The following is a 27,700-nucleotide window of genomic DNA, read 5'->3' on the forward strand; positions in this document are numbered from 1 at the left end:
GGGAGGGGTGGGGTGGGGTGGGGTGTCGAGGCAGTGCCCGCTGTCGCCGCCAGGGGGCGCCGTCGGGGGCGGCGCGCGGCCGCCGCGGCCTCTCCTGAAGCCACCCGGGCCCCGCCCCCTCCGCTCGTGCCGCCGGAAGTGGGCGGTGTCACGCGCGCGGGCCGTGCTCGACCCCTCCCCCCGCGGCCGGCCGCCCCCTCCCCCCGCTCCGCCCGCCTCAGGTGCGTCCTCGAGGGGCGCGGCGCGGGAGGTGTGTGCGGGGCGGCGCGCCGGGCGGGGGGGTGCTGCGGCGGGGAGGCGGGGGGGGGGGGGGACGTGTTGGGGCTGAGGGGACGGGGGCCGAGGCGGCGGGGGTCGCGGGGGGAGCGTGGAGGGGCTGCGGGGCCTGAGGCGGGGGGTCGTGGGGAGCGTGGGGGGGCTGCGGGGCCTGAGGCGGGGGTCGCCGTGGGGGCCTGAGGCGGGGGGTCGTGGGGGAGCGTGGGGGGGCTGCGGGGCCTGAGGCGGGGGTCGTGAGGGGGCGGGGAGCCTGGCCCACGGGCGCGTGGGAGCGGAGGGCGGGCGAGGCGGGGGTCCGTGGAGGGTGGTCGCGACCCCCGGCGCGGGCCGGCCCCATTGTCCCCCGGCTGTCCCCGCGCCGCGGGCCCCGCTGTCCCCCCTACCCCCCCCTACCCCGGGCCGCGGGATTGCGGGGCGCGCCGGGGTCCCCGCCGGCCGTGCTCGGCCCCCCGCCCCTCGCCCGCGGCCGTGTGGCCTGTGACCCTTGTCCTGGGGCTTTGTGGATGGGGCACCGGTGACCCCCGACACTGGACTGTCGAGGCAGGATGTTTGCCTCTGTGAGAGCAGCAAAGGGTGATTTTTGTTTTGCGGGGAGTGGGAGGGGGGAGTTGTCGCGGGGCGGGGCGGCGTCGATTCTGTGTTTTGTGTAAAGAGGGAAACTGAGGCTGTCTTCAGGGTTGAGCCAGCCACGTCTCCCCGCCTGCTCTGTGCGTCTTTCAAGGTTGAGGGTTTACCTGTGATGCTATCAAAATAACCACGGAATCCAGCCCCACTCCCAAGGCTGTTTTGTGTTTTGTTTTTTGGGGGGTTTGCTTTTTTTTTCTCCATCTCTCCATAGAAAGCTATGAGTTTGTCTTGCAGCGGAAAGGATGATCTTTTGATTTAATAATAAAGCTGCCTGGGTTCCCTTATCATATGTTTTTAGCTTCTCAGTTTTCTGCTAGGTTACCAAGTCTCATCCTTTTTTGCACCACTGTGTTAGCCCAGAAGAGCCTGTACTTTGCTCAGGCTGTGGGCATCATTACATTGATGGATAAAAGACACTGGGGATTGCTCAATATGGTATTGCTTGTTCTCGCAAAAAACCTTCGAAAAACTTCACTTAAATTAATGGAAAATGCCTTGAATGTAACAGCCACAAAGTGACGTAAGGCATAAGACTTTATTGATACTGGATCAACAGTTCTTCATTTATAAATGGTAGTAGACATGGTAGATACGTGAGCTGTTTAGAAGATTCTCACCAATTATTGTCTATTTTTTGTGCTTGTACCAGGGCCTGACCTCAAGGCCTGGGTGCTTTCCCTCAGCTTTTTAACTCAAGTGCTCTACCATATGAGTCACACCTCCACATCTGTTATTTTTAAACTGGAGATAAGAGTTTATGGACTTTCCTGCCTTGGCTGGCTTTAAACCAAGATCTTCAGATCTCAGTCTTCTGAATACTAGGAATACAGGCATTCTCTATAAGCTCCCAGCAAAAATCTATTTTAACTGATTATATTTCTGCCAAAAGAGAAAACAAAAGCTTTGCACAGACTCCTATTTAAAAAGAAAGATGGATTCTGAGGCTCGGTGCCCCCCAGGACTTAATTGTGTGCAGTAGCTCCTTTAATACTGTCTCTTATTAAATGAATTTTTTTTTGGGGGGGGGTCCAGTCGGGGACCTGAACTCTGGGCCTGGGCGCTGTCCCTCAGCTCTTCAGCTCAAGGCTAGCGTGCTACCAGTTGAGCCACAGCGCCACTTCTGGCTTTTTTCTTTTTGCTTACGAGGTGCTGAGGAATCGAACCCAGGGCCTCAGGCATGCAAAGCAAGCGCTCTACCACTGAGCCACCTTCCCAGCCCATGAATATTTCTTTGTAACTATTGAAAGAACTCTGTTGTGTGGACGTTGGTTGGGGGGGTTGATAAGTTTATTAAACTTTTGAAACTTGTACCCTGTCATTTGTTTCTGAAGGTACAGGGCACCATGGCGGCTTCTGAGGTAGCTGGACTTGGGGCCAATGCCCCTAGTCCTCCAGAATCCAAATCAGATGAAGGGCTCCCTGATGCTCTAAGGTAATGTGTGGGTTCATGACTCTGTAGCTCATTCTACCTCTTCGTGATTTTGTGGTTGTAACTGCACTGTAGTAGATTGAGTTTTGTTGTTTTGGTGCTGAGCCTGAGGCTTGAACTCAGGGTCTGGGTGCTGTTCCTTAACTTTTTTACTGAGGGATAGTACTTTGTCACTTGAGCCACAATTGTACTTCTGGCTTTTTTTTTTTTTTGCCGGTCGTGGGGCCTGAACTCTCGGCCTGGGTGCTGTCCCTCAGCTCTTCAACTTAAGGCTAGCACTCTACCACTTGAGCCACAGCACCACTTCTGGCTTTTTCTCCTTATGTGGTGCTGAGGAATCTAACCAAGGGCCTTGTGCATGCAAGGCAAGCTCTCTACCACTGCGCACCTTCCCAGCCCCTGGCTTTTTTTTTTTTTTTTTTAGTAGTTTATTGGAGATGAGAGTTTCCTACTGGAGCTGGTCCTCAGATCTCAGCCTCCTGAGTAACTAGGCTTACAGGCATGAGCCACAGCACTTGGCTTAGATTAAGCTTAAAGGAAGGGATTGCCTAGCTTTGTAATTCTGGTACTCAACACAGCCTCTGATGTTCAGCAGGCATGCTATGTATTTATTGGATAAAGCTGTCAGACTATAACCATCAGTCCATCAAAATATTTCCTCTGTAACATAGACTGTATGTTCATTTAACCATAGGTTTATTTATCAAATTCATACTCGTTATATAGTTAGATATACGTACATTTTTACTTATATGGTCTATTGCTTAATGTATGCATTTTGTTCTGTGTGTGTGTGTGTGTGCGTGCGTGCGTGCGTGCATGCATGTATGTGCCTGCCTGTGTGAGGCTGTACTATACGTACGGTGTGTGTGTGTGTGTGTGTGTGTGTGTGTGTGTGTGTGTGTGTGTGTGTGTGTGTGTGTGTGTGTGTGTGTGTGTGTGTGTGTGTGTGCCTGCCTGTGTGAGGCTGTACTGGGGCTTGAACTCAGGACTGGGGAGCCTTTTTAGAAATTTTTTTTAAATGCTGGTACTTCTATCATTCCAGTTATAGCCCCACTTCCAGCTTTTTGGTGGCTAATTAGAGATAGGTATTTCATGGATTTATCTGCTGGTCTGACTTTAAATAAGCTACCGTCCTTAATTTCAGCCTCCTGTGTAGTTAGGATTATAGATGTGAGCCACCAGTGCCCAGCAGTTGTTTTATTTTGAACAGATACTGTTAAGGAAAGACATACGTTGACCTGCAGCCTCAATCAGTGCTACAACGTGGAGAGAAAAGAAATTTAACGGGATTAAACTCCTGAGTGAAAGACTTTTGTCAATGTTGGGTATCATTGTAAATATCATTTAAAAAAATCTCTTTAAAAATCAATGCTTTGTCTGGGTGAGAAGCTCTGTGGAGAGGATGCCTAGAGAATGTGCAAGTTCTGGGTCTGATCCCTCAGTTGGGGAACAGGAAGTGAAGGCAGTACACTGTCTGTGATAAACAACAAAGTAATCATCCCAATGTTAAATCTTTCTGTTACTTGCTGTCTAGGATACATTTTCTATTGACAACTTCTGTTTGGATTCAAAATGGTGCTTTTGACAGCATGAAGTGATGCTATGCTCTGGAAAACTGTTGAGTTATGAAATTAATTGTGGTCAAAAATTTGTATAATGGGTCTGAAGGACAATTACTTTTATGAATTATGAAAATAAAAACAGTATTCCTAGCCAGGTGCCAGTTGTTCACGTTTGTAACCCTTGCTACTCAGGAGACTCAGTTCTGAGGATGGCAGTTGGAAGCCTGCCTAGCAGGGAAGTCTGTAAGATTCTTGTCTCCAATTAAGCACCAAAAAAAGCCAGAAGTGGAGCTGTGCTCCAGTGGTAGGTAGAGCATTAGCCTCAGAGACAGTGCCCAGGCTCTGAGCTCAAGCTCCAGGATTGGTGCCCCCAAAAGCAAAAAATAACCCCCCAAACCCAACAGTATTTGTAAGTTAATATTTTATTCACAAATATTTGTAAACAAATTCTTTTTTTGGGTCCGGTCGTGGGGCCTGAACTCTGGGCCTGGGTGCTGTCCCTCAGCTCTTCAGCTCAAGGCTAGCGCTCTACCACTTGAGCCACAGCGCCACTTCCGGCTTTTTTCTTTTTGCTTATGTGGTGCTGAGGAATCAAATCTAGGGCCTCAGGCATGCAAGGCAAGCGCTCTACCACTGAGCCACCTTCCCAGCCCCTGTAAATAAATTCTTATAATCAGACATTGACTAGCATCATTTTGTTTTTATTAGTTTGCTCCAAAGTTCTTCAAATTGGCCCTCAAAATTTCTTGGGGTCTTCAAGGTCATTTATGTTGAGATAGTTCCTATAGACTGTCACCCACCGAGCTAGATTCCCTGCTTATGAGATGAAGATTATTGGATAGAAACATCTTCGTTCTGGTGATTGAGAGGGTTTATGTAGACCAGTTGTATTCATCTGAAAAGTTAGTTCATTCTCTAGTTAATCTTTGTTAACATCGGGAGAAAAGAGAAACGTCTTTTTTGTGGTGCTAGTAATAGAACTCAGTGCCTCGTGCATACAGGCAGCCATTCCACTGAACTGCACCCCCCAGCACAGAAACATTTCACCTTCTATATTATATATAAAAATAAAAAATTAAAATTGTTATTATAAAGGTGGTGTGCAGAGGGGGTTAAAGTTATGTAAGTTGGGCTGGGAATGTGGCTTAGTAGTAGAGTGCTTGCATGCAGGAAACCCTGGGTTCGATTCCTCAGTACCACCTAAACAGAAAAAGCTGAAAGTGGAGCTGTAGCTCAAGTGGTAGAGTGCTAGCCTTGAGCAAAAACAGCTCAGGGACAGTGCCTAGGCCCTGAGTTCAAGCTCCAAGACTGGCGAAAAAAAAGTTACATGGAAGTGGTGCTGTGGCTCAAGTGGTAGAGCGCTAGCCTAGAGCTGAAGAGCTGAGGGACAGCGCCCAGGCCCAGAGTTCAGGCCCTACCACCGACAAAAAAAATAAAAATAAGTTACATAAGTCAGGTAAAGAGTACATTTCCTTTTGGACAATGTTACCTCTTCCTCTCATTTTTTCCCTCCTGTCCCCACCCACAGTTGTATAGTTCATTTTATTTTTGTTTTAAATTTTTATTTAATTAATTTATTTTTGTCAGTCATGGGGCTTGAACTCTGGGCCTAGGTGCTGTCCCTGAGCTCTTCACCTTAAGGTGAGTGTTCTACCACTTGAGCTACAGTACCACTTCTGATTTTCTGGTGGTTATTTGGAGATAAGAGTCTCACAGACTTTCCTGCCCAGGCTGGCTTTGAACCATGATCCTCAGATTGTTACTATAAAGGTGATATACAGAGGGGGTCAGTTACATAAGTTACATAAGTCAGGAAAGGAGTACATTTCCTTTTGGACAGTTCATCCCTTCCCTTGCTCTCTCTGTTTTTCCCTCCTGTCCCCACCACAAGTTGTATAATTCATTTTCATATTGTGTTTTTGACAGCCCCAAAGACCCTCCACAGAAGCAGAAGAACTCGCCTCCATCAACTGTAAATAGCCACATGATAATGAAGGAGAATAACAGAAATGTACGTGTGGATCACCCCGAGCAGAATCCTGGTTCATCAGTGGGTGACCCTGCAGTGGCACACCAGGAGGCTTTAGGAGAGAACTTGGTAGCCACAGCCCTTTGTCTTTCTGGCAGTGGCTCTCAGTCTGATTTGAAGGACTTGGCCACCACAGCAGGAGAGGAAGGAGACATGAGCCTCCAGGAGAGCTTCCATCCAGTCACTCGGTCTCTTAAGGCAGGGTGCCATACAAAGCAGCTTGCCTCCAGGAATTGTTCAGAAGAGAAATCCCCACAAGCCTCCATCCTAAAAGAAGCTAGCAGAGACACAGGCTTGGATTTCCGACCTGGAGTGCCTCCAGCAAATGGGGTTGAAGGAGTCCAAGTGGAGCCGGAGGATGATCAGGACAGCTCTTCCCTGAAGCTTTCTCAGAACATTGCTGTGCAGGTTGAACATCAAGTTTCCACTACTAGAATGGAATTGAGCTGGGGGGAACATTGCGGGCAGGCAACACTTCTGCATATTTGTGGAGAACTGTACTGTCCTGTTTCATGCTAGCAGCCATCATGCTGCTTTCATACATTTGCCATACAGGGACTTGATTCTAGCGTAGAAATAAGTCACTAGCCAGTATCAGTTCTTACAGCAGTCAAAATTTCATGGGCTCTGAGAATAAGTGGTATATAGGTCCCTGTCATAAGCATTTCTATGTCCGATCTTTATCCTCACATGTTAATTCCATAACCTACCTTTTAGTACAGTGTGTCATGCCTTCTAATTGCAGAGCTCTGTCATAGGAAGATCTATGGGCACAGTAGGTTGTTGGGGATAGCTAAGTGTTGGTCTTGATTAGTTTTTTTGTTGGTGGTGGTCTTGGAGCTTGAACTCAGGGCCTGGGCACTGTCCCTGAGCTCTTCATCTCAAGGTGAGCGCTCTACCACTTGTGCCACAGCACCACTTCGGTTTTCTGGTGGTTAATTGGAGATGAGTCTTACAGACTTTCTTACCCAGGTTGGCTCTGAACTGTGATCCTCAGATCTCAGCCTCCTGAGTAGCTAGGATTATAGGCGTGAGCCACCAGCACCTGGCTCTTGATTAGGCTTTCTTGTGAGCTGAATGATTGGTACAAATGTAGATATTGGTGTCCATTTGCCAGAACTGCCTTGCTTCACTCACAGTGAAGTTGGTAAAGTATCTTAGTTGTTTGAGGCAAATTTTTAAATGAAAATATAGAATAAGCCAGGCACCGGTGGCTCACGGCTGTAATCTTAGCTACTCAGGAGGCTGAGATCTGAGGATTAGATCGCAATTAGAAGCTGGCCCATGCAGAGAATCCCCATGAAACTTATCTCCAATTAACCACTCAAAACCTGGAAGTGGTGCTGGGGTTCAAAATGGTGTAGAGCACTAGTCTTGAGCAAAAGAGCTCAGAGACAGTGCCCAGTCCCTGAGTTTTAAGCCTCACAACTGGAAAAAAAAAAAGTATAGAATAATTCTGCCTCTTCTAAAGTTCTGAATGTACTATTTTTTCCTTTATAGACTGACTTTAAGACGACGGATTCAGAGGTAAACACAGATCAAGATATTGAAAAGAATTTGGTAAGTAAAGTGTCATTGTTATTATCAAAGTTGGAAAATGTGTAGGAATCTCATTTATAAAATCCCTCATGGAGTCAGGTGCTGGTTGCCTTTATTCCTTGCTCCTCATGAGGCTGACATCTGACAACTGGTTCAAAGCCAGCTCAGGCAGAAAAGTCCATGATACTCTTATCTCTAAAAAAACACTCAGAAAAAGCCAGAAGTAGCCCTGTGGCTCAAGTGGTAGAGCTCTAGCCTTGAGCACAGAGAGCTCAGGGACAGTACCCAGACCCTGAGTTCAAGCTCCAGGACTGTCCCCTCCCCCTAAAAATCTCTTATGGATGGTCCACTTCTACTTGCTGACTCCAGAAACTTAGGCTTCCTCCCTCTCACAGACATCCACTACCCGGCATCCCTCCCACGGATGCCCATTACCCTGCATTCCTCCCATAGATGCCTACTACTCCCACATCTCTCCCATGGATGTCCACTATCCCACATCCCTCCCACAGACACCCACATCCCACATCCCTCCCATAGATACTCACCACCTCAAATTCCTCCCACAAACGCCCACCACCCTGCATCCCTCTCACAGATGCCCACTATCCCACATCCCTCCCATAGATACTCACCACCTCACATCCCTCCCACAGACGCCCACCATCCCTCATTCTTCCCACAGATGCCCACCACCCTGCATTCCTCCCACAGACGCCCACCAACCCACATCCCTCCCACAGAGACCCACTCTCCATCTAGTCTGAGCCTTGCAGTGAAACATCTGCACAGGTTTTTACCATTCTTTTCATGTGTACTTTTTCTTTCCAGTCTTTTATCCTGTCATCCTGGTATATTCCACCTCACATGTCCCATTTTGTCAGTGTTTTGTTTTTTTATAGCAGTCCTAGGACTTGAACTCAAGGCCTGGGTATTGGCCCTGAGCTGCTTTTGCTCAAGGATAGCACTCTACCACTTGAGCCACAGCTGCCTTTCTAACTTGTTTTTGGGGGAGTGGTTTATTATTATTTTATTTTTTATTTTTTATATTTTTGTTGGTTGTGGGGCTTGAATGCTAGGCCTGGGCACTGTCCCTGAGCTCTTCAGCTCAAGGCTAGCTCTCTACCACTTGAGCCACAGTGCCCACTTCTAGCTTTTTGTGTTTATGTGGTGCTGAGGAATCAAACCCAGGGCCTCATGCATGCAAGGCAAGCACTCTACCACTGAGCCACCTTCCCAGCCCCTTAGGAGTAGTTTATTTTATTTTTTTTTTGGTCCAGTTGTGGGGCCTGAACTCCGGGCCTGGGCACTATCCCTCAGCTCTTCAGCTCAAGGCTAGTGCCCTACCACTTGAGCCACAGCGCCACTTCCGGCTTTTTTCTTTTTGCTTATGTGGTGCTGAGGAATCGAACCCAGGGCCTCAGGCATGCAAGGCAAGCGCTCTACCACTGAGCCAACTTCCCAGCCCCTTGGGAGTAGTTTATTAAAGATGAAGAGTCCCAGCCGGGCGCTGGTGGCTCACGCCTGTAATCCTAGCTACTCAGGAGGCTGAGATCTGAGGATCGCGGTTCAAAGCCAGCCCGGGCAAGAAAGACCATGAGACTCCTATCTCCAATAAACCACCAGAAAACCGGAAGTGGCTCTGTGGCTCAAGTGGTAGAGCGCTCGCCTTGAGCTGAAGAGCTGAGGGACAGCGCCCAGGCCCAGAGTTCAAGCCCCACGACCGACAAAAAAAAAAAAAAAAAAAGATGAAGAGTCCCATGGACTTTTCCTGCTCAGGTGGGTGTTAAGCTTGATGGCAGTATAAGAAATGTGGGTTCTGTTTAGCTCCTTTTTTTTTTCTCTTTGATAATACTGGAGTTTGAACTGAGAGCCTCACACTTTCTAGACAAACATTCTATCATTTGAGTCACACCCCAGTCCTTTTTTATTTTTAGGGTGGGGTCTTATTTAGGTCAAGCTAGAACCCTGGACTCTTTATCCTTCTGCCTCTATCTCATAAGTGTCATAGGCCTGTGCCATGTCACTGTTTATATTCTTCTTCTGTTCCTTTCTCCATCCCTCTCTTTCTTTCTTGAAAGCACTTTACCAATCAGCTATATCCCTAGACTTGTTTATTTTCTCCCCTTTCCATATATTTAAGGTCATCAGCCAACTACTTGCAATTCAAACTGTTACTTCCGGTTCTAGGAACAAAGTAACAGTGGATTAAGTGATTTACTGTATGCCTTTAGTGTGTCTATTCCTGTGTGCTAATAGTATGTGCTATTCTATATGTGCTAATAGACTTCTTTCCATGATGTGAACACTTTTCCCCTTCTCCTGTGCTGTTTAAGCATGTATCATGGACAAGGGAGGTACCATGAGACAAAGGGAAGGTTGTGGTTAAAAGGAAAAGAATCCTCTTAACTACTAGTTTGAGTGACTGCCTCTCAAACTTTAACTTTTCTTAAGTGCAGGGCCTCTTTCAGAATCTTGAAATCTGTGAATACTTATTCAGTAAAATAAACACGTGCACATGCATGCACACACACGCACCCCTACATGAAACTCAAAGATCCCAAGGGCTGTCTACAGACTCCAGATTGAGAATTCCTGCAGAGATTTGAGCTGAGGAAACAGCTGTGTGGGTAGCTGTAGTCACATTTCAGAGCGTGGACTGCAGACTAGTTTATCCCAAAGCTAAATCATCTTGAGGGCCTATTTTTTATGGTCATGATATGGTAAGTTTTTCCATATTCTGGAAATTTCCTTTTCTTTGAAAATAGTAATCTGCTGATGAACAAACTTGGTTTAATGGTCTCAGTTTAAACCTCTCCACAGGTTGCCTTATGCTATGTATGTGTGGTTGTATTTTTTTTTTTTTTTTTTTTTGTGGTGCTGGAAATTGAACCCAGGTCTTTGGGTACACTAGGCAAGTGCTGTGCCAATGAGCCACTCCCAGACCTACTATTTTGTTAATGACATTTTTACTGTAACACAGCCACGCCCATTGGTTTACAGGGTCTTTCCAACTGTAACAGCTGAATGGATTGGTTACACCAAGGGCACTGAGCCCACAGAAGCCAAAATATTTCCTATTTGACACTTTACGGAAAACACTTGCTAACCCTTGCTCTGAACGATAAGAGGAAGCGATAGTTTGTCAGATCTACCGAAGAGGTCTAGGGACCTGATCTTAAGACTGAGCGAATGCAAGGCCCCGGGCTTCATATACAGCACTAAACAACAAACACAAATAAAGAACAACAACAAAAAAAGACAGGCAATGGCTGTCCAGTAGATGAGTTTGGCTCAGCCTTGCTTTAGGATGGTGTCATAGCTGGGAGCCAGTGGCTCATGCCTGTAATCCTAGCTACTCAGGAGGCTGAGATCTGAAGATCGAGGTTCAAAGCCAGCCTGGGCAGGAAAGACTCTTATCTCCAATAACCCCCCCCACACACACACCCCAGAAAACCGGAAGTGGCGCTGTGGCTAAAGCGGTAGAGCGCTCGCCTTGAGCTGAAGAGCACAGGGACAGCGCCCAAGCCCAGAGTTCAAGCCCCACGACCAACAAAAAAAAAAAATAATAATAAATAAAAAAATAGAGTAGTGTCGTGTAATAGGACTTTCTGCTGTGATGGGAATGGTTTTCTTCTTTCTTTCTTTCTTTTTTTGTTGGTTGTGGGCCTGAACTCTGTCCCTGAGCTCTTCAGCTCAAGGCTAGCGCTCTATCACTTGAGCCACAGTGCCACTTCCAGCTTTTTCTGCTTAAGTGGTACTAAGGAATTGAACCCAGGGCCTCATGCTTGCAATGCAAGCACTTCACCACTGAGCTACCTTTCCAGCTCTGGGGATGGTTTTCATCTGTGCTGTTGGGGATGGTACTCGCTAGTCAAATGTGGCTTTTGAACACTTAAAGTGGGGCTACTGAGGCCTGGATTTTTTTTTTAATCGTATTTAATTTCAAGATAGCTACATATGGTTAGTGCAGTGATAGAATTCTTTATAATGTTTTGTTTGCTTGTTTGATATGTGTGGGGGGAGGCTGGGAAGGTAGCCCAGTGGTAGAGCGCTTGCCTTGCATGCATGAGGCCCTGGGTTTGATTCCTCAGCACCACATAAGCAAAAAGAAAAAAAAGCCAGAAGTGGCGCTGTGGCTCAAGTGGTAGAGCACTAGCCTTGAGCTGAAGAGCTGAGGGACAGTGCCCAGGCCCAGAGTTCAGGCCCCACGACCAGACCCCACCCCCCACCCCCCCAAAAAAAAAAAAAAGATATGTGTGTGTGTTCATGTGTACTTGTCTGCACCTGTATGTGACTAGGGTAGGGCTTGCACTCAGGGCCTGGGCCCTGTTCTTCCTTAGACATTGTTTTTTTAATTTTTTAATTTTTTTAATTTTTTTTTTTTTTTTGTCAGTCTTGGAACTTGAACTTTGGGCCTGAGTGCTGTCCCTGCGCTCTTCAGCTCAAGGCGAGCTCTCTGCCACTTGAGCCACAGTACCACTTCCAGTTTTCTAGTGGTGTATTGGAGATCACAGTCTCATGGACTTTCCTGCCCTGGCTGGCTTTGAACTGATATCCTCAGATCTCAGCCTCCTGAGTAGCTAGGATTATAGGTGTGAGCCACCAACACCCGGCAGTCTCACAGACTTCTCTGCCCGAGCTGGCTCTGAACCATGATCCTCAGATCTCAGACTCCTGAGTAGCTAGGATTACAGGCGTAAGCCACCCGTACCGGCTCTTCCTTAGCTTTTACTCATACTGGCACTCTACCACTTGAGCCACAGCTCCTCTTCTGGCTTTTTGTTGGTTAATTAGAGATAAGAGCCTCACAAACTTTCCTGCTCAGCCTAGTTTTGAACTGCAGACCTCAGATCTCAGCCTCCTGAGTAGCTAGGATTATAGGTTTGAGCCACTGGTGTCCAGCTCTTTATAACATTCTTGACAGCCACTGGGTCGTTATTTCTTGTTATTAAATTGGGAATTAGCTTTTCTTGTGCTTTTCCAACAGGACAAAATGATGACAGAAAGAACTCTGTTGAAGGAACGTTACCAGGAAGTCCTGGACAAGCAGAGACAGGTGGAGAATCAGCTCCAAGTGCAACTAAAACAACTGCAGCAAAGGAGAGAGGAAGAAATGAAGAATCACCAGGTATTTTGCTTATATTTGAATTGTTCATCTGAAGATATAACTCAGGCCATTGGTTTGATTCCTAGTACTGCAAAGGAGAAAAAGAAAAACAAATCAAATAAAAATTAAGTTGTCAGTGAATAATATCAGACTTTTAGTATGTTTCTGAGTCACTAGAAAAAGAAAATCAGTATTTACTTTTTTTTTTTTTTTAAGTGTGTCATGGGACTTGAACTTAGGGCCTGACCCTAAGTTTTTTCACTCAAGGCTAACACCCTACTACTTTGAGGCACAGTGCCACTTTGGTTTTCTGGTGGTTAATTGGAGATAAGATTCTCACAGACTTTTCTGCCTGGGCTGGCTTTGAACTGCAATCCTCAGATCTCAGCCTCCTGAGTAGCTAAGATTGTGTGAACCACTAGCACAAAGCCCATATGTGTTTTATATATACCCAGTTCAGTATTTACTTCTTAATGATTGTTGTTGCTGCTGTTGTATGGGACAGGGTCTAGCTGTGTGGCCCAAGCTAGGCTTGAACTCTCCTGCTTTAAGCTCTTGAGTACCAAATTAGGCATGTACCATCATGCCCAGCTTAAGGATACAAAGAAGCTTTGTATCCTCTTGTTTAAACTCTTAGTTCTATTTTGTTCATATAGAAAAAAGTGATTTATTTAATATGCTTTAAGTTAACTACCTGGGAAATACTTGTTTACTCTCCTGTCTCAGATGTAAAAATTATAGTTCCAAGTGGATTAAAAATCCACCTATAAAAACAAAAAAAATTAAAATATTTAAAACTTCACATTGTAAGGGGTCATTTTAAGCAAGGCAGAAATCTCAGAAATTATAAATAAAGATCCATTATATAGTAAGTTATCAGGGGCGCGAGGTAAAGTGAACTTCAAATGTGGTAATAATATGATTTGTGAATGACCTGTTGGAAAGGTTATTCATAATTCGTATTGTCAGGCCCAGGTCTATAATTCCAGCGCTCATAAGACAGAGGTGGGAGGATTGAGAGTTTGAGGCCAGCCTGGGCTACATAGTGAATTTAAGGCCTACCATGTGTAAGGCCTTGTGTTTGAACCCTTGCACCACAAAAAAAAAATAAAGTAGGGGGAGAGAAAAAGATTTTCAGGTCAGAAGAACAAATTTGTTTCCTTCTTTTGTGTGACTGTAATTGTTTGGGCTATAGGAGATACTGAAGGCTATTCAGGATGTGACCATAAAGCGGGAAGAAACAAAGAAGAAAATAGAGAAAGAAAAAAAGGAGTTTTTGCAGAAGGAGCAGGATCTGAAAGCTGAAATTGAGAAGCTTTGTGAGAAAGGCAGAAGGTAATGTAATGCTACTGTTAAGAATGAAACCCTTACACACACATGTGCACACATATGCATAATGGACCAGTCCCACTTGTATGTTTCACTATTTATCCTAGGCTGGAATGGAACTTGTGGTCTGTTATCTCAGCCTCCCAGTGTAGAGATTACAAGGGTATGCCACCAGGCTAGTTTCTCTTCTTTTCTTTTTCTTTTCTGTGTTTGGTGCTTTTGTTTGTTGGTTGTTCGTTTGTTTGTTGTTTGTAGTGTCAGTACCGAAGCTTGAACTCAGGGCCTGGGCACTATCCCATAGCTTTTCTGTGGAAGGCTTGCACTATACCACTAGAGCCCCAGCTTTTTGGTGGTTAATTGGAGATGAGAGTTTCATGGACTTTCTGCTTATGCTGGTTTTGAACTGTGGTCCTCAGGTATCAGACTCCTGAATAACTAGGATTATAGGCATGAGCTATCAATGCCCAGCTAATTTCTTTTCTTTTAATGTATTTGTAGTTATAAAACAAACACCCAAGTAAAATTTCCCCAGTGACTTGGCATTCTCAACACCTTATGTCATAAGAAATGTTTCAAGGATAGTGCCGTTGGCTCACGCCTGTAATCCTACTACTCAGGAGGCTGAGCTCTGAAGATCAAGGTTCAAAGACAGCCTGGGCAGGAAAGTCTGTGAGACTTACCTCCAGTTAATCACCAAAAAGCCAGAGGTGAAGTTGTAGCTCAAGTGGTAGAGTGCTAGCTTTGACTGAAAAAGCTCAGGGACAGCACTCAGGCCCTGAGTGCAAACCCCCACAAATGGCATAAAAAAAAAAGTTTCAACTGTTTTCATAATGCTATCTATACACATATACACACACTCTCTCTCTCTGTCTCTCTCTCTCTGTTTGCAGAAGCTGGGGGAGGAATATAATAGAGTAGGTGAATTTAATCAGAGTACACTACATGCATCTATGGAATGATCACAATCAAATCTCTTTGTGCTACTAATGTATGCTAATAAAAACAGTATTAAAGGGCTGGGAAGGTGGCTCAGTGGTAGAGCACTTGCCTTGCATGCATGAGGCCCTGGGTTTGATTCCTCAGCACCAGATAAGCAAAAAGAAAAAAGCCGGAAGTGGCGCTGTGGCTCAAGTGGTAGAGCGCTAACCTTGAGCTGAAGAGCTGAGGGACAGCGCCCAGGCCCAGAGTTCAGGCCCCACGACCGGACCCCCCCCCCCCCAAAAAAAAAAGTATTAAAAATTATAGCATTAAATTGTTGAGTTCTAAATATGATCAAAATTTTGAGCCAGCTAAGGTGGCATCCTGTAATTCTATGGAAGTAGAGATTTGGAGGCTCAGATTCAAGGCTAGCCTGGTCAAAAAGTCCATGAGACCACCATTTCAACAAATAAAACCTGGGCTTGGTACACACCTGTCATCCTAGCTATGCAGGAAGCAAAAAGAGGAGAATCATAGTTCAGGCTAGCCCAGGCAAAAATGTAAGACGGAATTGGACAAAGAACTAATATAACTAGGTGTGTGGATCAAACAGCAAAGCACCTGCCTAGCAAGGGCAAGTCCCTGAGTTTTAACTCCAGTACTCAAAACAAAACAATTTGATTGGCATTTAGCACTATTTCACTTGCTTTATAACCTGAGATTTCTTAAATTTGTTTTTTACTGTAAAAATACTGTACAGATGGGTTCCAATTACATGAGTAAGGTAATGAGTACATTTCCTCTGTTTTTCCCCTACCATCCCTTTCCCCCCGCCCCCCCCCCAACAAAACCTGAGTTTTTAAAACAAGCTTAGGCCATGAGAATATTTTGACTGATTATAAGATGTATGTTATTCAGCACCAAAAGCAATTTTACCTTTTTTTTTTGCCAGTCCTGGGGCTTGAACTCAGGTTCTGGGCTCTGTCCCTGAGCCTCTCTGTGCTCAAGGCTAGCACTCTACCATTTGAGCCACTGCACCATTTCCAGCTTTTTGTGTTTATGTGGTACTAAGGAATCGATCCCAGGGCTTCATGCATGTTAGAGAAAGCACTCTTATCACTAAGCCATGCTCCCAGCCCACCAAAAGCAATTTTAGAAATAACATTGTAAGTTATTCGTGAGAGAATCATCTGGGTACTGCAGGAAGAGCCAGGTGAGCATAGAATTTGGTCAGATTCTCAGATTTCTTACAATAGGCTGCTTGGAAATTAGCTTTGAATATTGTATTGATTTTACTCAAATTCACTAACATGCACTTTTATTTATTGAGAAAATCTTGGCTTCTGCAAATGTGTGAGAGAGAGTGAAATTACAAGTAGTAAGCTACTTGCTGAATCAGTATTCAAGTCTGAGAGAAGTAACTGGAAGCTTCTATGAGGAGAACATTGGGGAGAAAGCCTATAGGGCACTCACTTGTTCTGTTGAGAATCTAGTCTCACACTGTGTGGTGGAGATGAGTCAGTCATTCATGGTGACCATTTTCCCAGCAGTGTCGTAGAGTACTGCAGAGCAGTACACTGTGCAAGCATTGACAGTGATCAGCAACTGGCCCTACGGCAGCATTGGTCTCTGCTTTGTTTTCATGGTCTATGTGGCAAGGATGATGCATATTTCCAGACGTGTACATGTGGCAGCTTAACAGATCTCCTAAAGAGTAGGCACTGGGGAGGTGGGCTTTGTGATTTGATTCTTGTTGATACATACTTATGTGGGGTTTGAGCTCAGGCCCTAGGTGCTTTTTTGCTCAAGTCTAGTGTTCTACCACTTTGAGCCGCAGTGTTACATGCAGTTTTCTGGTACTTAATTGGAGATAAGCATCTCATGGACTCTCCTATCTGTGCTGGCTTCAAATCGCAATCCTTAGATCTCAACCTCTTCAGTAGCTAGGATTTACAGGTGTGAGCTACTGGCAGCCAGCTTGATGTGTATTTTCTTTTCCCTCTGGTTGAATAACTATAAATGGTGATTGATAACAGTTTTGTTGCTTGTATTGTTTTGGTATTGAAGACTTGTGTTGTTTGTTACTATTTGTGCCAGTCTTAAGGTTTGAACCTCAAGGCTTGGACACTATCCCTCAGCTTTTTTTGTGTGTATGTGGGGGGGTCCGGTCGTGGGGCCTGAACTCTGGGCCTGGGCGCTGTCCCTCAACTCTTCAGCTCAAGGTTAGCGCTCTACCACTTGAGCCACAGCGCCACTTCCGGCTTTTTTCTTTTTGCTTATGTGGTGCTGAGGAATCGAACCCAGGGCCTCATGCATGCAAGGCAAGCACTCTACCACTGAGCCACCTTCCCAGCCCTCCCTTAGCTTTTTTACTCAAGATTAGTGCTGTACCATTTGAACTATAGCTCTGCTTCCAGCTTTTTGGTGGTCAATGGGAGATAAGGCTGGGCATAATTCTTAGATTTCAGCTTCCTGAGTAGCTAAGATCACAGATGTGAGCCACCAGTACCTGACTAGTTCATGTATTTTGTGTCCAAAAAAAATCTTAAGTCACCTTCTAGATCATTCATTGTTTTAATCTTTTTTTTTTTTGGCGGGGGGGTCCGGTCCTGGGGCCTGAACTCTGGGCCTGGGCGCTGTCCCTCAGCTCTTCAGCTCAAGGCTAGCGCTCTACCACTTAAGCCATGGCGCCACTTCCGGATTTTTTTCTTTTTTGTTTATATGGTGCTGAGGAATCGAACCCAGGGCCTCATGCATGCAAAGCAAGCGCTCTACCACTGAGCCACCTTCCCAGCCCGATTGTTTTCATCTTCACCTGCACTCAGCCTGTTTTTTATTTCTTTTTTTTTTTTTTAACATTTTCAATTTTTTTTTATTGTGAAAATACTGTACAGAGGGGTTACAATTATATGGGCAAGATAATGAGTACATTTCTTATCAAGCATTGTAGCCTCCTCCTTTGTTTCCCCTTCCCAACCCTTCCCATCCTTCCCCCTACCCCCTACCCAAGCCTCCCCCCCCCCCCCGCCCCCACCAAAGTTGTAAAGTTCGTTTTCGACATAACGACTTGTACATCTCATTGTTGCAATGGGTCCACCTCTATCCCTATTTAAACGATTTGTTTTTTCTTTTCCCCTCCACAAATTATACCGACATCTAATACAGTGAAAGCAGGGGTTATACTGTAGGGGAGGGACATACAAAGCAACAAAGAAATAATCTTATAAATGTGTTAGAAACAGGGCTGGGAAGGTGGCTCAGTGGTAGAGCGCTTGCCTTGCATGCATGAGGCCCTGGGTTCGATTCCTCAGCACCACATAAACAAAAAGAAAAAAGCCGGAAGTGGCACTGTGGCTCAAGTGGTAGAGTGCTAGCCTTGAGCTGAAGAGTTGAGGGACAGCGCCCAGGCCCAGAGTTCAGGCCCCACGACCGGCCCACCCCCCCCAAAAAAATATGTTAGAAACAATTGCATGAAAGAAAAAAACATTTGAATACATATCTTAGGGTTCATTTCCCTAATATCAACTTATCTGACCTTTTCTGCTTGATGTTTTTTATTTCTTATCCTACAGGGAAGTGTGGGAAATGGAACTGGATAGACTTAAGAATCAGGATGGTGAAATTAATCGTAATATCATGGAAGAGACAGAACGAGCCTGGAAGGCGGAGGTGAGAAAATCTGACATCTTGAAAGTCTTGTTTTGGGGCTCCCAAATGGTATATGCTTTGGGTATAGTATTAAATAGCTGATAAGCATTTAACTATCTAGGTGTTCTGTGTGTATAAAATTAATGAGATGTATGTATATATGTGTGATTTCCTTAGATCTTATCACTAGAGAGCCGGAAAGAGTTGCTAGTATTGAAACTAGAAGAAGCAGAAAAAGAAGCGGAGCTACATCTTACTTACCTCAAGTAAGTACTTTCTCATTCTAAAGCCTGTATTTTATTTTACTTGTTTTATTTATTTTAGTTTTTGTGGGTAGTAGGACTTCAGCTCAGGGCCTGGGCACTGTCCCTGAGTTCTTTTTGTTCAAGGCTAATGCTCTACCACTTAGAGCCATAGTGCCACTTGACTCATTGTTTACAGGTGTTTGAATCCCTAGGCCAGAAATCCTGGTACCTACCTTATCTTCATGAGAATTTTAAAGCCATTTCTATCTATGCAGTTATAATTGCTCAGTGATTATTCTACACTTTCTCATTCTTTCCTTTTAGAGTGGGTTGTTTGTTTTTTGCCTTTATTTATTTTTGGTAGTACTAGGATTTGAACTCATACAACTCCAGCTCTGCTTTTTTTTTTTTTTTGGCTAGTTATTTTGGAGACAGAGTATTTCTGCCTCAGATGGTTTTCAGCCACTGTCCTCTACATCTCAGCCTCTTGAGTAGCTAGGATTACATGTCTAAACTACATTGCCTCTATAATATTGTACAGTACAGTTCAATTCAGTACAATATAATTCCATACAATACAGGCAGGGAGAGTGGTAGAGGTAGTGAGATTGATTTGAATACATTGAAATATGAGGAAAGGTAACAATGAAATCCCTGTTCCTCTGTATAACTAATGTAGGCTAATAACAAAATTTAAAAGAAAAAAATAAAGAGTTTAGCGCTTTTTATTGTATTACTGTCACTTGAATAAATGCAATCTGTCAAGCTGTCAAAATAACAAAGGCTTTGGAGGTTTGAGTCTTATATAGCCACTTCTCCTTTTCCTGCTGTGGGATTTGGATGAGCCCTGGGGCATATTTTCAGGCAGACAACCCTCTCTCTGGGTAGTTCTCTCTCCACTATTTGCCTTAAAAGACAATAGAGTTTAATGAGACAGATGGCTTAGACTCCTAGGCTGCTCCTGCACCTGTTCCTACCTCTTCTCTCAAGGCCCATTACCCAGAAGCTCTTGCTGTCTCTCAGAACCAGGAATGGGATTTTCTTTAATTGCATAAATTCCTTTTGGATTTCTTAAAAGGTCAACTCCTCCAACACTGGAAACAGTTCGTTCCAAACAGGAATGGGAAACAAGACTGAATGGAGTTCGGATGATGAAGAAGAATGTCTGTGTAAGTAAGTGTAGTAGCAGGTAGCTATTAGTCAGTGTTCGTTTGTTCTTCAGCTCTTCTGGCAGTAGGGAGGCAGTCTTTATGTTACACTTTGGGCCTGCCTGCTGCTCAGGGTTTCTATGAGAGTGGATGTTGTGCTTCTTTAGAGACTCACTCCATTCACAGTGAAGGATGATTCTTTCTTTTCCTTTTTGTCTAGGACCAATTTAATAGTCATATCCAGCTAGTGAGGAATGGAGCCAAGCTAAGCAGCCTTCCTCAAATCCCCACCCCCACTTTGCCTCCGCCCCCCTCAGAGGTAAGAGAACTGGCATTTGGGACTCTACTTTTCTGTATTGGTGGCAGAGTCAGAGTCTTCTCCTTTTTCTTTTTTCTTCTTTCTTTCTTTCTTTTTTCTTTTTTTTTTTGTCAGCCTGGGCACTGTCCCTGAGCTCTTTTGCTCAAGGCTAGTGCTCTACCACTTTGAGCTACAATGCCACTGCTGGTTTTTGAGTGGTTAATTGTTGATATGAGTCTCATCGGGACTTTTCTGCCTAGGCTGACTTTGAATCATGAGTAGCTAGGTTACAGGCGTGAGCCACTGGTGCCCTGCTACCTTTTTCTTTATTTATAAAGTTATTGGGTCTATTCCTGTTTAGTGTAAAGAGTTGTTTATTCATTTTTACTCTAGATTCCTAGACTTTGTTCTTATCTCTCTTGCCTTCCACTCTTTCCTCTGCAGACAGACTTCATGCTTCAAGTGTTTCAACCCAGTCCCTCCCTGGCTCCTCGGATGCCCTTCTCCATTGGGCAGGTCACAATGCCCATGGTTATGCCCAGTGCAGATCCTCGTTCTTTGTCTTTCCCAATCCTGAACCCTGCCCTGTCACAGTCCAACCAGCCTTCCCCACCCCTCCCTGGCTCCCATGGGAGAAATAGCCCTGGTCTGGGTTCCCTTGTCAGCCCCCACAGTCCACACATGCCCCCTGCCGCCTCCATCCCGCCTCCCCCAGGCTTGGGCGGTGTTAAGGCTTCTACTGAAACTCCCCGACCCCAACCAGTAGACAAACTGGAGAAGATCCTGGAGAAGCTGCTGACTCGGTTCCCACAGTGTAATAAGTAAGTGGATTTAAGGATTCATTCATAATTTTCATGACTGTTCCCCATGGATGTAGTGTGGGGTCTCCATCCTCAACTTTTTCTTTTTTAGGGCCCAGCTGACCAACATTCTTCAGCAGATCAAGACAGCACGCACCACCATGGCTGGCCTGACCATGGAGGAGCTGATCCAGCTGGTAGCTGCACGGCTGGCAGAGCATGAGCGGGCAGCAGCAAGTACTCAGGTAAGATGGGTAGCCTTGAAAGAACGGAGGTCACCTGAAAGGTGGAGAGGCAGACTCCAGAGAAGTTGGGGTGGAAGAAGCATTATAGCTGGGCTTCTCTTCCACTTTCTTGCTTTGTTGGAGTTGGAAGGAAATTATGTCTTTCTGCTGCATGCTGTGTTACTCAGACTTCTCTTACTCTATATTATTTTTACCCACAGCCACTTGGTCGGATCCGGGCCTTGTATCCTGCCCCATTGACCCAAATCAGTACCCCAATGTTCCTGCCTTCTGCCCAGGTTTCATATTCTGGAAGGTCTTCACAGGTAATAACTCTTTTTCTCTGCACAGTAGGGTATGCATCAGCTCAGAGTAAGGAAGGAGTGGGTTTGCAGGTACCTTGCAGGAGGAAACCATCACTAGCTGCATTGTTGGTAGCCCTCCTGGGAGTATACAAGTACTTCAGGCAAGAATCTATATTTCGACTTTTCTTTCTTCTGGTGTAAGACCCTTCTATCTACATGGAAACAACAGGTGTAGTTATGGGCATAAAGGCAAGTTGGACCCAGAGTTCCCTACCTTGGTGGCCAAACCATCACTTCTCTCTTCTGCAGGCTCCAGCCACTTGTAAGCTGTGTCTGATGTGCCAGAAACTTGTCCAGCCCAGTGAGCTGCACCCAATGGCATGTACCCATGTATTGCACAAGGAGGTGGGTATTATGGACTCCTCATGGTCTACTCTTTTCCAATAGCTGAGATCATTTCTCTTGAGCATTTTACTCTTGAGCATTGGATTGGTTCTCTCATCATTAACATCTAATCACGATGTTTTCAGTAAATTGTAGCTTGAGCATCAGCAGATACTAGCAGCCTACTGCAGCTAGTATCTGCTTCTTTCCATCTCAGTTCCGTTAGGGCACTGGAAAACTGCCAGTAAGGTAGCTCCTCAGGTCTAGTGGTTGTTTTAAATATACATTGTCAGGAGAATTTGTTTAGCCAATAGGAGTGGATAGGGAGCCTGAATATGAGATCAGCAGCTCCATTGACACAACAAGACATCTTCACTAACCCCCAGGTCGGTCCTGTTCTGTATATTGCTAGGCAGAGACAGTTTTCTCAGCAGCAAGGGCATTATTCCTTAATGATTTTGGTTTGTTCATTTGTTTCTCCAAAAGGTAGAAACTGAACTGATACTTAAATTCTTGATAAAGCCCTGAATAAGGGTTGGGGATAAAAGGATATGAAGTGAAACTCATCTTAGGCCAAATGATCATAAGGAGGAGGCGAGCCACATTATTACTCCACAAAAAGCAGCCTCATGAGCACCCTGAGTGTTCTTAGTCCTTGAGAGAAGGATGTGTTTGCCTGCTGTAGAGATTCTTGGGGGTGGGGAGGTAAAGAGCCATTGAAATAGTCCGCCTAGTCTCCCCAATCAGGACACTTTGGCATTAGACCTTGTGAAGCTTAGCGGTCCTCTTTCTGTCCTTCCCTTCATCTTTCCAGATAAACCTGAGGTGTGTCTGTCTCTCTCTCTCTCTCTGCAGTGTATCAAATTCTGGGCCCAGACCAACACAAATGACACTTGTCCCTTTTGTCCAACTCTTAAATGACTGACCTGTCTGAGCAGGAAGAAGAGGAGAAACTGATGTGAGCAGGAAGCACGGGTTGGAGATTTCTAAAACTCTATATTTATACAGTGATATATACTCATGCCATGTACATTTTTATTCTATAGGTAATGTGTGTATAGAAAGTCTGTATTCAGATGTTCGTAAATGAAAATATGTATATAACGCAGAAATATTGTTTCCCCCTCATCTTGCAGTCCTTTTGGGGGAGGCAGATTGTAGAGAAGATGTTGTTTAGTTTGGCCTCAAAATTATGATATCCTGTTTTCAAATACATCTAGGAAGCTGCTGTCGCTCTAAGGCCATCCTGCTTTGGTTTGGCTCAGCCCCTAGTCCATTTTCTTAAGGCTCATGTGTGCAGATTTGCAGCCTGGTGCTCACCTGCTGTCCAACCAGATGCCTTGCTTGTGGAGAGCCTCTGGAAGCCTCAGTGTTGTAGCCGTTCCACTCTGAACAGATAAAATAAGACTCATGAAGGGAAAAATGTAATCCTAGTAGTTTGACTTCTCATTGAATATTTTACTGTGTTAATGCTCATTATTTATACATAGACATCAGGTTTACAGAATATTGTTTTACATCAACAAAATTCACAGTCCAAGAATAACAATATAACCAGGTCCCATTTCCCCCACAAGCTTCTGTCCACCCCATTTCCTGGGTAGTAATTAGCACAACCAACAGGTTTTTCCCAGGCTAAGCCATTCCTTTTGGTCACTGACTTGGCTTCCACTCAAGGTCTGAAAATGCAGCTTTGTGAAGTCCTCACTCCTACCCATTCCTCTGGTCTGCTAGTCTGGCTAAACCCCCAAAACCCCTCAAAGGTTAAGGCAGTTGGTTTACAACCAAGTTGTTGGGTGACCTTGGGTGAGCTCCTGACAGGCACTGGGGTGAGATGTCTGTGCAGTTACTTGCCAAATATTATCTTGGGATGCTGGGTTAATTTTTGGAGCAAGAAAGCTATGGGGGGTGGGAAGGGAGGGAAGAGGTGGAACGCGAGGGTATAGTATGTTTCCTGTTCTGGAAAAATAGAAAACAAAGTGATGAAAAAGGGTGGTGTGGGACTTTATGGTTAATGTGGAACTGGGTCATTTTTCTACCTTTGCTTATTAAGCACTTCCATTTTTTAGGTTTTATACCTGGGAAGGCAATAGCTCTAATAGAGCTTTAAATCTTTTTCTTTTTATTGCTAGAGGACATAGCTTTAGCTCCCTTCTCTTTTAGAATTAAACAAGTAACTATAAAGTGTTAGTGGCTCCAGGGGAACAGTATCCCTGTTATTAGCAATCAAATTTTCCCATTCTGAGTCTTGGAAAAGTCCATTGGTTCTAGTAATATGTATCAGGGTAGCAAAGACTTCCTTTCAGATCCACCTAAATTCTCTGTTCTTGTTACCATCTTTCTCTTTGTCTCTCATCCTTGCCTGTTAGCTCACAGACAGATTTTCTTGCTCTTGCCTTATGTGTCCAGGTTTACTGACAAGCATCAGTCTAAAGAACTGGACTTCCCTGGCCTGCCTTGGCATCATCTTGTAGGGCAACTAGAATGGCCTCAGTACCAACTCTTTAGAGGTCAAATGATGTACTTCCTTTGCCTATTACTAATATTACTTTCTCCAGTTTGGAAAACAGGAGAAGTAAGAGGAACAGGAAAAGTAGCAAAATGGAAGATCAGTTCTTTTGTTCTTTTCATTTGGAGGATTCACTTTTTATTTTACAATCTTAGGTTTCTCTCTTCTTTCAACTTTGCACAGCCTTGAGTTACCTGTGTCTCCTGAAAATCCAGAAATTGGCATAAAGAATATTATTTCTTTCCCCATTACAACCTTTGAAGCTGAAAGAGAGAAAAAAAAATGAGAAAATGAGCTAAATAGGAGGGCAGAGCTGCTTCCTGTGAGAGGCCAACTCTGGCTGGAGGGCAAGTGTTCTAGAAAGTTGTACATGGGGAGTTGAGGCCTGATCAGTCAGATGCCACACTTAAGCTTTGGGCATTCTGGTCTTTCTCCCTCTGCTTACTGGCCTTCAGTAGTTCAAGCTTTGCAGACCCAGTGACGAAGGCCCCAAACGCAGTGTGTGGAGATGGGACTATCTCATTTCAGGAATAAAATTTTGAAAATAGAGATATATGATGCATATTTTTACAAGCAAGAAGCTGTTGTCAAGATCTTTTTTTACACTTAGAATTCATAGATTCAAGGTAAAAAGGAAGTAACTGTAAAAAGAAAAATAAATGCAAGTTTTCTTTAAAGAACAAAACAAGTCACAAACAATAGATCAACAAGAGTTACTAATGTTTAGGTTGAGATTTATGCCTGGAAAGAGCCAGTTTTCCCCGACATAGGTATGAACTATAAAGCAGAATGTGTCCTTTTCTTCCTGCAGCAGTTCTAGGTGATTTACACTGTAAGTCTGAACTGGAAGTGGACAAGTTTTCAGTCTTCCTGTTTGTTTTTAGAGTCATGGGGAGTTCCCAATCAGTCAAGCAGCACCAAGTGCAGTGGGAATGAAGAGAACCAGATAAAAACTGTGACTCAGTATTCTTGTTTTATTGGTTTATGGCTTGTGGGCAGCTGGCTCAGACCAGCAACTCCAGAGGCCCTCCTTACATTTCCCTCTGCCTTGGCAGGTGCCCTACCTGGAGGCATTGTGCAGACCAGATAGGAACAGGCTATGCAGCAGCTACCTTCCCACTCACATGAACCATGGTATTTGAACTGACAGAGGAAATGAATGTGGCCCCATGACCTTGCCCAAGAACCAGCCTGGGTACCCATGTACTACTGGGAGTGGGGAACAGAGAACAGGATAGGGAAAGAGGGTGGCCTTCAGTGGGGGAAGATGGAGAAGAAAAACAAGAAGCTTTTTGAGGCTCCTGTTCTTACTCCAAGTGGCCTTGATATTGAAGACCAAGGGAGAAAGCCTTCTATTCTGTACATTCATGGTGCAATACTAGTCAGTGTGTGAATGCATAAGCCAAATAAATATAGGGCCATTAGGGAGAGAAAGCAGTGAAACTGCTCAGTACTGGGTTAAAGGTCTTACCACTTGGTACCACTAATCAGAAGAAATCCAGGTAGAGGTTATAGGTGTCAACCCTGTACCTGTTGAATGAATCTTCAAGGTTCACTAGGATTAGGTAGGAGAGGCCTCCTTTCTATAGCTTTAGCACCTCGGCTACAAAGCTCAAGAGCCATCATGGGGGGTTGGGGGGGGTTAGTGAGCCTGTGATCAGGAAGACAGTGTCCACCCTGCCCTGCTACATTCCAAGTGCTCTCCTACAGGGAACTGGGCTCTGGTGGTTGGGATGTCTCAATGCCACTATCATACCTGAAAGGAAGGGTGTAAGTAGAGACAAGTGGGATTAATAGGGTAGGAATTCATTTATGTGAACTTCCTTGTGGGTACTTTTCACTGAAGAGATCTCTTTGGCTTGTGTCAGCCTTCTTCCCATCTCACTTCTACCACTGAACACTGGGGGAACCACACCATCTTAGGAGGTGGAGTTGTGTCTTGGAGATGAGGTCTAAAACTGGGGTTGGCAATTGTTGTGTTCCTGCCTTTTCTAGCTTTTCATTTCAACTGCTCCTTGTCTTTTTATTCTATTCTCCTTTTCTTTTTTGGGGGGGGTCGTGGTGGTGGTGGTGGTAACTGTTAGAATTCAGGGTCTTCCACTTGCTAGGCAGGTGCTCTACCACTGAGCTATGCCTCCAGCTTTTCTTTCTGACCACCCCCATAAGTACAAATATTCCATCCCATTGTTCTTGGTTTAATTCAGGAACAGTCTTTGCACCAGTGTAGGCTTATTTCTGTAGGCCCTATCTCTAAAACAAATATCAAACTGCATCTTTTCACTTAGGTCAGCAGAAAAATGAAGTTGGCCCTCTCTCTGCCAGGGTACCACAGAGACACTAGGATGGCCTGGGCATGATGCAAGTACTTCCAGACATAAGGAAAGAACACTTTGGGTTGGAAAACCTAAAGGGATGGTGGGCAAAAGTTCAGCACTGAAAGTTTAAGCAGCAGAATTTCCCAAGTGGAGTTTGAGGTGACCGAAAGCATTCCCGCTAGCAGTGTGCTGCTGCTTCCCTTCCGTTTCCTACAGGTGCAAGCCCTGGAATCCCCCTGTGGCCCTTTTCTTCCTTCAAGGCAGAGGCATTTGGTGGGTGGTTGAGGGTCCTTAGGGCCACCTGTGTCTCCCCGACTTGTGACCAAGGCGAACCACCCAGATGTGGTCCTGGGCGATTTCTGTCTTCCACCTTCGGGCCTCCTCACTTCAGCAGGGAGATGTCATCAGCAAAGTCATCGTGCTGATGGCGCAAGCAGCGGAGGCAACGCCACTGGCACACCATGAGGCAGAGTGGCAGCATGAAGAGGGCACAGATGGCAGCCATGACATAGGCTATGGTCATGAGGGTTGACTCATCTGTCTGTGGAATGTTGTAGCCACAGTCTTCCATGTCAGGGGTGACAAAAGGGCCTTCAACCGCTGCTGTCCTGAACTCATCGTGCACTGGAGAAAGGGCAGATAGGAGGCGAGCTGTTATTGTCACACAATAAAAAGAACTTCCTACCCCTGCAGGCTGCTCATTCACCTTTCGGGGGGGGGGGCAGGCAAGGAACCCAGTGCTAGGTGACCGTCTCCCGCAGGGCCATTGGACAGCCACCCTTCCCCGTTTACCCCATTTAGGTATGATACCTAAGAGGCCTTCTGAAGCTAGCCCTTCACACCCATAGCAAACTCCCCTGCCACTGTGCAAGTCCAGCTGTGGATCCTGCCACCTTTGCTAGCATTCAACCTCCCTGTGGGGTAGCTCACTAAACTAAAGGCTCAGCTTCCTGCCTCCCCATCCAGGGCTTCTCAATGCCTCAGCTTCTCCTGATGCTCTAG

The 27,700-nt window shown here is 45.3% G+C and overlaps 2 protein-coding genes across 4 annotated transcripts in view; one reads left to right on the forward strand and one right to left on the reverse strand.

Annotated features, from left to right (window-relative positions):
* The first annotated feature begins 130 nt into the window (after window positions 1-130).
* Rnf214 (ring finger protein 214) lies at window positions 131-27,388 on the forward strand. Of its 3 annotated transcripts, none has more exons than XM_070038547.1 (15): window positions 131-221; window positions 2,235-2,335; window positions 5,824-6,334; window positions 7,427-7,486; window positions 12,456-12,596; window positions 13,771-13,910; window positions 18,395-18,491; window positions 18,648-18,736; window positions 19,794-19,884; window positions 20,084-20,182; window positions 20,606-20,982; window positions 21,074-21,206; window positions 21,407-21,511; window positions 21,800-21,895; window positions 22,730-27,388. In XM_070038547.1, the coding sequence occupies exons 2-15, from the start codon at window positions 2,247-2,249 to the stop codon at window positions 22,793-22,795; spliced, it is 2,094 nt and encodes a 697-aa protein (XP_069894648.1). In that variant the 5' UTR covers window positions 131-221; window positions 2,235-2,246; the 3' UTR covers window positions 22,796-27,388. The 3 variants fall into 3 exon arrangements, with proteins under 3 accessions (XP_069894648.1, XP_069894649.1, XP_069894650.1); XM_070038548.1 differs by having other exon boundaries at window positions 206-250; XM_070038549.1 differs by lacking the exon at window positions 131-221 and adding an exon at window positions 806-849.
* Window positions 22,851-27,700, reverse strand: part of Bace1 (beta-secretase 1) — a 28,757-nt gene continuing 23,907 nt past the window's right edge. Inside the window, exon 9 of the mRNA XM_070038550.1 lies at window positions 22,851-27,322. Coding sequence (XP_069894651.1) covers window positions 27,081-27,322 — 242 coding nt within the window. The 3' untranslated portion in view covers window positions 22,851-27,080. The remainder of the gene's footprint in view (window positions 27,323-27,700) is intronic.

Source organism: Dipodomys merriami, unplaced genomic scaffold, assembly GCF_024711535.1.
Source record: "Dipodomys merriami isolate MVZ:Mamm:240054 unplaced genomic scaffold, mDipMer1.0.p SCAF_29, whole genome shotgun sequence".
NCBI lineage: Eukaryota > Metazoa > Chordata > Mammalia > Rodentia > Heteromyidae > Dipodomys > Dipodomys merriami.

Coding starts and splice junctions, on each gene's coding strand:
- Rnf214 (XM_070038547.1), top strand. CDS start 2,247: ATGGCGGCTTCTGAGGTAGCTGGACTTGGGGCCAATGCCCCTAGTCCT. Junction 12,597..13,770: donor AAGAAATGAAGAATCACCAG/GTATTTTGCTTA, acceptor TTTGGGCTATAG/GAGATACTGAAGGCTATTCA. Junction 20,183..20,605: donor TGCCTCCGCCCCCCTCAGAG/GTAAGAGAACTG, acceptor TTTCCTCTGCAG/ACAGACTTCATGCTTCAAGT.